Source organism: Salvelinus namaycush, chromosome 28 (genome assembly GCF_016432855.1).
Source record: "Salvelinus namaycush isolate Seneca chromosome 28, SaNama_1.0, whole genome shotgun sequence".
NCBI lineage: Eukaryota > Metazoa > Chordata > Actinopteri > Salmoniformes > Salmonidae > Salvelinus > Salvelinus namaycush.
This window is the reverse complement of record NC_052334.1, coordinates 6911037-6921119: the sequence shown is the minus strand read 5'-3', so window position 1 is coordinate 6921119 and position 10083 is coordinate 6911037. Positions and strand designations below refer to the sequence as shown.

At 43.8% G+C, this 10083-nt stretch overlaps 1 protein-coding gene across 1 annotated transcript; it reads right to left on the bottom strand.

The window, feature by feature from the left end:
• Nucleotides 1–7558: 7558 nt before the first annotated feature.
• Nucleotides 7559–10082, bottom strand: pfn4 (profilin family member 4). Its single transcript, XM_038967742.1, has 3 exons — nt 8854–10082; nt 8382–8516; nt 7559–8220 (listed from the first exon to the last, which is right to left on the bottom strand). The coding sequence occupies exons 1-3, from the start codon at nt 8968–8970 to the stop codon at nt 7978–7980; spliced, it is 495 nt and encodes a 164-aa protein (XP_038823670.1). The 5' UTR covers nt 8971–10082; the 3' UTR covers nt 7559–7977.
• Between the last annotated feature and the right edge of the window lies 1 nt (nt 10083).

The window sequence follows — 10083 nt, the reverse complement described above, 5'->3', positions numbered from 1 at the left end:
GGAATCTGCCTCCTGACTTTTCCCGTCAATATAAAGTTTGTCTCTTGAGCCACCGTAGCAAAAACATACCCAATAACACTTCCTCAAAATAGGCAGAATTCATCTAAGATAAATCAAGAAATCTGTCATTGATTTTGACGTTTTTGCCAAGGAGGTCTTAGTCGCGCAATTTTACATCTAACTAGGACGTTTGATGCATGAGAGCTATTAGTCTCTATATGAATGACAACAAACACTTCATTGAATAATCCTGTCCATAGTTCCTGCTCCTACTAGGAGTAGTACTGTTGACCAGTGGGCTGAACAAGACCCCCTGCTACGATCACGCACACATATGAGTGTGTGTGTGTGTGTGTGTGTGTGTGTGTGTGTGTGTGTCTGTGTATTTGAGAACTGGAAACATGATCAAATGATCTGAATGAGCCATTCAAATGTTATCAGTGTTAGATGATAAGGTGCATGTCTTTCACTCTGTTGAATGAAAAGGTTGCTGAAGGCATCATTTATTGTTGCTGACCTTAGTCACCCAACACACAAAGACAACCTTTTCCCTAGAGAACAACAACATCACTGTAGGCCTACACAACTTTGACTCGACCAATAAACGCACACAACTCTCCCACAACCTTTTAGAGAACACAACCAGCATACAACTTCCACACAACCCCCGATCACCTACCTATTGACCTGCCAACAGAACAGACATTCCTCTGTATGAGAACAGAGTTATTGTGTGTATCTGACTATCCAATCCCTGTCTGCCTGCCTGCCTGCCTCCCTGCCTGCCTGCCTGTCTGTCTGCATGCCTCCCTGCCTGCCTGTCTGTCTGCCTGCCTGCCTGCCTGCCTGCCTGCCTGCCTGCCTGCCTGCCTGCCTGCCTGCCTGCCTGCCTCCCTCCCTGTCTGCCTGCCTGCCTGCCTGCCTGCCTGCATGCCTGTCTGCATGCCTGCCTCCCTGCCTGCCTCCCTGCCTGCCTGCCTGTCTGCCTGCCTCCCTGCATGCCTGCCTGCCTGTCTGCCTGCCTCCCTGCTTGCCTGCCTCCCTGTCTGCCTGCCTGCCTCCCTGCCTGCCTCCCTGCCTGCCTCTCTGCCTGCCTGCATGCCTGCCTGTCTGCCTGCCTCCCTGCATGCCTGCCTGCCTGCCTGTCTGCCTGCCTGCCTGTCTGCCTGCCTGCCTGCCTGCCTGTCTGCCTGCCTGCCTGACTGCCTGCCTGTCTGTCTGCCTGCCTGCCTGCCTGCCTCCCTGCCTGCCTGTCTGAATTAATCTGCTCATTAATGTCTAGATTAGGAGAGGAACTCCCAGAAAAAGAGAGTGAAAGAGTGGGATAGAGACTAGAAGAGGGGAGAAGGAAAGGCAGATTGGGTCTCTGCTCCTACTGCCTCAGTCATGGGAATGATTAGATTATGACTGTGTAGGACCACCATTTATGTAACACACACACACACATCTCAAAAAATAATGAAGCGACTGTCTCTGAGCCAAAAACACAAACCAACCAAGACTGGCATGCAGAGAGAGAGGCCACGTCAAGGGAAATACACACACACACACACACACACACACACACACACACACACACACACACACACACACACACACACACACACACACACACACACACACACACACACACACACACACACACACACACACACACACACACATCAGGGAATATACGCCTCCCTTTTTCTCCAGCACATATTAACAAACAACCCTTAGCAATGTATAAAATATAAGAACATGGCAGTTGGTTGAATGACTCAAGACTGTGTGAGCCCACTGAGCTAAAAGCTTGGCATCCGCTAACATCAGTCTTCAAGTTACAGACAAGGGTGCCCCGTTCATCAGGACATTGTGTCATTAGCTGCTGTTGGAGCAGAGGGTGGAGAAAACTGTGTATCTCTCCAGGAGGAGTGTTTCCCACCGCTGTGTTAAAGTTCCAGTGAGAGACTTCAGTCACATCATATACCGTACAATGGAGTTGGAGTGCTCTCAAAAGTAAACACCTCTGATAAGTGGGTCATGGAGTGCACTTAAGAGATGTCACCATGCAGACGTAGCAGGGTGCAGGACACTACAGAGTTGTTCGTGCGCACCGCTGCTCCTCATTTACCCATAGTCCTCCTCTGCGCCTCAATCTCACTGGAGGATCATTACGTAACCTTTCATCCATTGTCTCACTGCTGTTTCTCCCTTGTGAAAGAGTATTCTCCGCTAACACTAACAAATAATATGCCTTCAAGTTACACAAGATCTATGTTTTCCTGTGAGTTCTGTTGATAATAGAGCCCCACAGGGGATGTGACATAATACCCATGCAACTGTCGTGTCTTTGGCTATGCCGGATTGTGATAGTGATATGACATGCTATTCTATAAAATCCTTTCTCTGTAATTAATATCACCTGATTGAGCTAATCATGTAAATGTAATTAACTAGAAAGTCGGGGCACCACAAAAGAGTGTTTATAGAGCTGTTATCTTCCGAATAAACTCTTAAAGACCTAGTAATATTTTACATCAATAGCAGTCAATATTAATCGTCACCTTATTTCAGTCTCATCTGAAAGTTGTAAATTCTTGGTTATCTTCACAAACCTTGGCTAATAATTTGAATCAGCAATACAAAATTGGGTTTAATTATTTATTTACTAAATACCTAACTAATCACACAGAATTACATATACACAGAATGATTACAAATTATGTCATAAAGGAAAACGTCCCTAGCGGACGGAACAGATTTGACAGCTGGTTACACAAAGAAAAGGGGGTTGGGTTTGAGTGAAAGAGCGGGAAGACTGAGGAACAAAGGGAGAAGCTGTGCTATCGTAAATACAGTATCTTATGCATTCTAAATTACCGCCCATTTGGAAAAGGAAAATGCAATAAATATTTACTCTGAGCTGCGCTTCGGTAGGTTGGTCGTAGATGCTGGCCGTGTTGGTCAACAGAGATCTTCCTGTCCTCGGAAGAATGTCACTGGTGGTAAATTAGATACGTTGAAGTATCGTCGTTGTGTGGTAGACGGGATAGGTCTTCCGTCCTTTCCTAGCCCACTTTTACAGCTGCTGTTGCTAACTCAACGGCTAGGATGTCTCACTTCTTTAGTGAATAAGAGTTCAAAGTTTATACCATTCACAACCAAAGCTCACGCTGAGGTTGGCTTAGTTCTGTAGTTGACATGTTAGTCCTTTTCAACGTATGGACCGTCGTCCTATCGTCCTCGGAACAGATAGTTACATTTTCGTCAAGGGCTTATAAGGTGGAGGGAGAGAAGGGTGTGTTTCATAGTTTATAACCCATGTCTCTTCACAGGGGCGGGCCACTGATTGAGCAGAGCTCTAACTTCATGAAAACCCAAATCTCTCATTTGGAAGCTAAAATTACATTTAATCTTTTCACAAATAGTGTCATATTTAAACATTTAAATTGCACAACAATTCCATGTGAATCTGATAACTAGAATGTGTAGACTTTCCCAGATACAGTTTACGTCACCCTGTCATCAGTCATAATGTCTCAGATGACAACCGAACTGACATCATATTCATTAAGTACCAACGCATATTTTCAACTGGTTCTATTCCCGAAATATGGTTCCTTTCCCCCACTTGTTTGATGTTCCCAGACTCTCTATGTTTAACAAAGGCTATTCAAGAGTTCTTCAGTAGAGTCAAGAGAGAGAGGGGAGAAAGGTATTTATGGGGGGTCATAAACCTTACCCACAGGCCAACGTCATGACACAACTGTCATGACGTTGCCCTCTTTGGGTACAGCGAGCACCATCCTCCTCTCTCTGTCTCCTACACTCAGGCTGCTGCGACCTCAGGTCGTAAATTCCTGGAGATTATCTCCTCATGGCCACAGTATAGAGAGAGTGAGTTTTCATAGAGAGAACAAAGGAATTTCTTCCACCTGACAGAACTGGAGGTCTGAACAGTATTTATGTTCTGGAGAACGTATAAAAGATCGGTGAAGAATCCAGCTACAAACTGGTCCGCTTGGTACAATTTTGTGAAACTCACGAGAGACAATACGGCCACATTACCATAACGCTGTTTATACAATAGCCTCAGATATGAGGCTTACATCAAATTGTTGTATAAGATGAATGAGTGAGGATGATACTGTTTGTGAATTTGTGTAATGTGATTTTGGACTGTTTAATGAAGGAAACTCCAATTCCCTTTGGAGTTGAACTAAATCAGAGGACCGCCCATGAGCACAGTTATGGTCTGGCGTCCTGGGACAGGCCCTTTTCTGCTCTTCCGAATAAAACCCCCACCCGGGTTTTCTATCACCAGACCAGCTTACCTCGATAACGAGAGGGCCAAGGTTTGAGAGGAGACCGAGCTTACCTCAATTACGAGATGGCTCAAGATTGCAGACCAGCTTACCACGAGAGGGCCAAGGTTTGAGTAGAGACCATAAACCTAAGGTTTGAGTAGATGGCTGAATCTTTTAACCATACCACGTGGTTAAACTCTTAGACTATCGATACCGACAGAATAAGAACAAGTCTTTGATATTAATTACTAGTCTGCAGCTAGGAATTCGGTATCATTGAACGAGAAGACCGACAACCGCCGAAACATCTATCCTATAACGACATGAATGAATGTCACTCTGAACTATCCATTCTAACCACGACAGAGAGAAAGAGAGGGCGGACAGACTCTCCAACAGAAACTAACTTTTCAACTGAGATCCCGACGACACACTGAGCGTAAATATATATATATTGATTGCAATTGTTCCTGAATGAGTGAGTGTTCATGTGCAAAGGATTAGCATTTCAATTGTTATAATTATCACTCTGTCTAACAAGCCGCCATACCGGTTTAGCCCACTAGGGGACATCCCCCTATCATTTCTTTGTAAACATTTCTATTATGTTTGTTTGTGTGATGCATTTCTGTGAATTACTTAGTTAGTAAATAAATGATTTGAAGACAATTGATGTCTGGATGACTCATAGTGAAGACTGGGTTCGCGCAGATAACCAACAATTTACGACGTTTGGAATGAGACTGACGTGAGGTAAATAATAATTAATTAATTCGAAGACTAATTGATCAGATATTAAACATCTGAAAGTTATATTAGGAAAATTATAACTTTGTAATCTGAATATTTTCCTTGGTGCCCCGACTTCCTAGTTAATTACAGTTACATGATTAATCAGTTTAATCACGTAATAATAATTACAGAGAATTTTTGATAAAGATAAGTCTTCAGTTTTAATGATGCCAAAGACACGACACAACCTAGCAGTCAAACAGGGAAATGGTTCCAATTGTTTTTGCACAATTAATTTTTCCCATAGGGAATTTTAGAAACACTTGAAATAAGGGCTGCGTTTCATGTAGGCTTACGCTGGCGTGACGTTTTGATAACCATGTAGATCTCTCTCGGACAGGGTGACATATCGGCTCTATTTAGTCTGATTCTAAGATGCTACAGTAATTAGTTAAACAAATTGTGTGTGGGGGGGGGGGGGGGGGTAAATTCAGGCGAATATATTGATATAAATAATCTTGTCTTAGAGAGATTTACACGGTTATCAAAACATAGCAATTATTTTAAGTGTTTCTAAAATGAATGGTGGAAAAATGATTGGAACCATTTCCTTTTTTGACCACAGAGATTTATGGGTTTTATGACTCATACTGTGGTACTCTGTGCTTGATAGATGTTGTTCTCCCATGTTAAATAGGTCTCTCCTCTTCTAACCAATCATGCAGGCTGACACAAGCACAAATCCTCTCTGAGGAATTCAGGAGACGTCTCAGAGTGTGTGTGCAACAAAATGGACAGGCGACTGATTCTTTGTGACCGCCCAGCTTCCATTTTTAGAGGTTTCAACCAGAACTTGACAACAAAAGTCACATTCCTTTAAAAGCACAGGTGCCCTAACCGCATGTGACAGAGAGTGCAGGAAGTCTGTGTGCTACCGTGCGTTGGTGTTTGTCTCTCTGCAGCATGTACTGTGGAGTCTGGAATTACTGGATCACTTGACAAAGATGAGGAAAAAAGACTGTAACAATAATCAACAATACAGAGAGCGAGCTACATTGCATGCTAAAACATTTATTATTATTTTATGCTTGGTGTTATTGTCTTGCTGGAAGATCCACTTGCGGCCAAGTTTCTGCCTCATGGCAGAGGCAACCAGGTTTTGGGCAAAAAATGTCCTGGTACTTGGTAGAGTTCATGATGCCGTTGACCTTAACAAGGGCCCCTGGACCAGCGGAAGTAAAATAGCCTCATAACATCAACGATCCACCACCATATGTTACAGTAGGGATGAGGTATTTTCTGCATATGTGCTGTTCTTTCGAAGGCCAAAGCCACTGCTGCAGTGTGGCCAGAGCTCTATTTTCTTGTCATATAACCATAGCAACAATTCCAATACAAGTGTCAAAGCCATTTAGCAAACTCCAGGCAGTGGTATGGTCAGATGACATGAAAATGTAGGTATTAGGCCAAGCACACCAGTGGTGGGTTAGTCCTTCCGAAACAACGACACATATGCAGAGTACACCTCATCCCTACTGTAAAATATGCAGAGTACACCTCATCCCTACTGTAAAATATGCAGAGTACACCTCATCCCTACTGTAAAATATGCAGAGTACACCTCATCCCTACTGTAAAATATGCAGAGTATACCTCATCCCTACTGTAAAATATGCAGAGTACACCTCATCCCTACTGTAAAATATGCAGAGTACACCTCATCCCTACTGTAAAATATGCAGAGTACACCTCATCCCTACTGTAAAATATGCAGAGTACACCTCATCCCTACTGTAAAATATGCAGAGTACACCTCATCCCTACTGTAAATATGCAGAGTACACCTCATCCCTACTGTAAAATATGCAGAGTACACCTCATCCCTACTGTAAAATATGCAGAGTACACCTCATCCCTACTGTAAAATATGCAGAGTACACCTCATCCCTACAGTAAATATGCAGAGTACACCTCATCCCTACTGTAAAATATGCAGAGTACACCTCATCCCTACTGTAAAATATGCAGAGTACACCTCATCCCTACTGTAAAATATAGTGGTGGTTCTTTGATGTTTTGACTCAGTTACAGATTTCCTTTATTTGTTCACATGAGGAAATTCATTTACACATTTCAGGTCTGAAACACTCATCAAGGCTACGTCAGGGTGTGTGTGTGTGTGTGTTCATGCGCATATGTGTACGTGCGAGTGTGTAGCTAGGTAAGTCATGTTATCACCAGAGGGGGTGGAGAGTAATTGAAGCATTTGAACAGAACGTCTGCGATGAACACAGAGTTTTAAAAGGCCTTTAGCCACGAAGCCCCTGTCTGTCTGCTGAGGAGTAGAACTACAGCATCTCATTGACCATGTGTAACGGATGTGAAATGGCTAGCTAGTTAGCGGGTACGCGCTACTAGCGTTTCAATCAGTTACGTCACTTGCTCTGAAACCTAGAAGTAGTGTTGCACCTTGCTCTGCAAGGGCCGCGGCTTTTGTGGAGCGATGGGTAACGACGCTTCGTGGGTGACTGTTGTTGATGTGTGCAGAAGGTCCCTGGTTCGCGCCCGTGTCGGGGCGAGGGGACGGTTTAAAGTTATACTGTTACACATGGTTGGTCATAATCCCTGTTCTAAGAGGTTCTCTGCACTCAAATCTGTTCTTGGACCACGTAGCTGGGTTAATTACTATTTACTACCACCTAGTGGTTAAACCTGTATACTGTGAGAGGGGACAGGGGCAAGTTCATAGAAAGAAAACAAACGCACACTGACTTTCTCCTAAACATGTTTGTCCTCCTTAGCAGGTGGCCTAACATGGACCTGTAGGCAACTGTTTTTGACCAGTCCACTTCATCAGTTTCATCCATCAGAATGCTGCTCCTCCTCAGTTCGTGCTTCATTTCCCCTTATCCTTGAGGTACACAGCTGAAATGCATATAGCTCATGATATTACATATTAGTCAAACACATAAAACAAATATCCCTCATATCTGATTTGTAAATAATACACAGTCAATAATCCATCACCTTTAAAACCTGCAGTTGAAAGCTGTTGAAGCTTGTATGCTGTTAGAAGCACCAACATCCCCCTACCTAGTTTCTCGACAGCCTCCACACACACGCTAGGATACATGCTGTCGTTGTATGTGGCCACTATAATGTACAGAGCAGTCTTCACAAGAATCAAGCCATGTGTTCCCTGTTAGAGAAAAATATCCATCAGACCAGACATACCCTTTCAACAACAAACAAGTACAGTGCAGTATAGCTGCACTAACCTGCAGTGTACTGCAGAACCACTGCTGGAAAACTGGAGACAATAATACATGTATGTTCATAAATTGTGATGAGCCTACTGACACATTTGCAGTAGATGGAGTTCCTGTCAGCTCGGACACAGGTGTATGCTTTGTCTTGGAAGTAGAAGCCCCGCTCTCTGGTCAATGTCATGTGCTTGAAAGAGTCTATGAAAATCTGGGCTTGTGTGGGAAGAACCTGTAAAGTTAAGAGTATGAAGGGTAACATAATTAATCTGATCGGAGACAGATGGTTTTTAGGCTTCAAGATGAATCCACTTCCCCATTGCTTTGATCCATCCAGCTGCCTCAACCCCATATATGGAAAATCCTGAATTCTGAAAAGTAATATATTGCACCACAATACTTCTTCCAATTTGAGGTATTGGAAGATAAGTAGTTGCTACACAATGGGGTGTCCTGTGAAGTGGGCTTTGACTTGGATGTCAACACGGGAATTGGATTGTGTTGACTGCGATGTCTGAATGTTAAAAAAAAAAAAAAATATTAGAACAAAAGCGACATGACGAACTTGCCTGAAACCTTGCAGATGCGGCAGTTACTGCTGCAGTCTTGGCAACCAGAATGACAGCGCTTTCCACGTGTTTTGTATCGATAAGACAGTCATTTATCAAATTCTGAAATTGGTTCATAATAACCAATTTTGTCAGATTGTATAGTATGTCTTGGTTAAGGTCAGAGAACTAACGTTAGCGTTACTGCTGATACTTTTCCCCCTTCAGTGTGGTGGACGACGTTTCCATGGAGACCATCGGTGGGTGTTACCAGCCTAAAGAGATCGTAGTGAAAACATGCGTCTGCTAATGGTTCCCATTGTAATTGATCCTTGATACATTTTGCGTACATCAATTCAAAAATAAATTAAAACACTGCCATTACATACTTTACAATTATTTGTTTGCTCCTCCTCTACACACAAAACACCCATTCAACACATTTTTACAAGGAAGGATGGATGCCTTTTTAGCCCTGGAAGGAAGGATGGATGCCTTTTTAGCCCTGGAAGGAAGGATGGATGCCTTTTTAGCCCTGGAAGGAAGGATGGATGCCTTTTTAGCCCTGGAAGGAAGGATGGATGCCTTTTTAGCCCTGGAAGGAAGGATGGATGCCTTTTTAGCCCTGGAAGGAAGGATGGATGCCTTTTTAGCCCTGGAAGGAAGGATGGATGCCTTTTTAGCCCTGGAAGGAAGGATGGATGCCTTTTTAGCCCTGGAAGGATGGATGGATGCCTTTTTAGCCCTGGAAGGATGGATGGATGCCTTTTTAGCCCTGGACGGAAGGATGGATGCCTTTTTAGCCCTGGGAGGAAGGATGGATACCTTTTTAGCCCTGGGAGGAAGGATGGATACCTTTTTAGCCCTGGGGATGAAGGATGGATGCCTTTTTAGCCCTGGGGATGAAGGATGGAAGGAAGGAAGGATGCCTTTTTAGCCCTGGGGATGAAGGATGGAAGGATGCCTTTTTAGCCCTGGAAGGAAGGATGGATGCCTTTTTAGCCCTGGAAGGAAGGATGGATGCCTTTTTAGCCCTGGAAGGAAGGATGGATGCCTTTTTAGCCCTGGAAGGAAGGATGGATGCCTTTTTAGCCCTGGAAGGAAGGATGGATGCCTTTTTAGCCCTGGAAGGAAGGATGGATGCCTTTTTAGCCCTGGAAGGAAGGATGGATGCCTTTTTAGCCCTGGAAGGAAGGATGGATGCCTTTTTAGCCCTGGAAGGATGGATGGATGCCTTTTTAGCCCTGGAAG

Bases quoted from the DNA above. Each gene is read 5' to 3' on its own strand.
- pfn4 (XM_038967742.1), bottom strand. From the start codon at position 8,970: ATGAACCAATTTCAGAATTTGATAAATGACTGTCTTATCGATACAAAA. The intron at 8,517-8,853 runs GCAAGTTCGTCA...TTAACTTTACAG, and splicing joins CCGCATCTGCAAGGTTTCAG to GTTCTTCCCACACAAGCCCA. The intron at 8,221-8,381 runs GTCAGTAGGCTC...TTTCTCTAACAG, and splicing joins ACTCCATCTACTGCAAATGT to GGAACACATGGCTTGATTCT.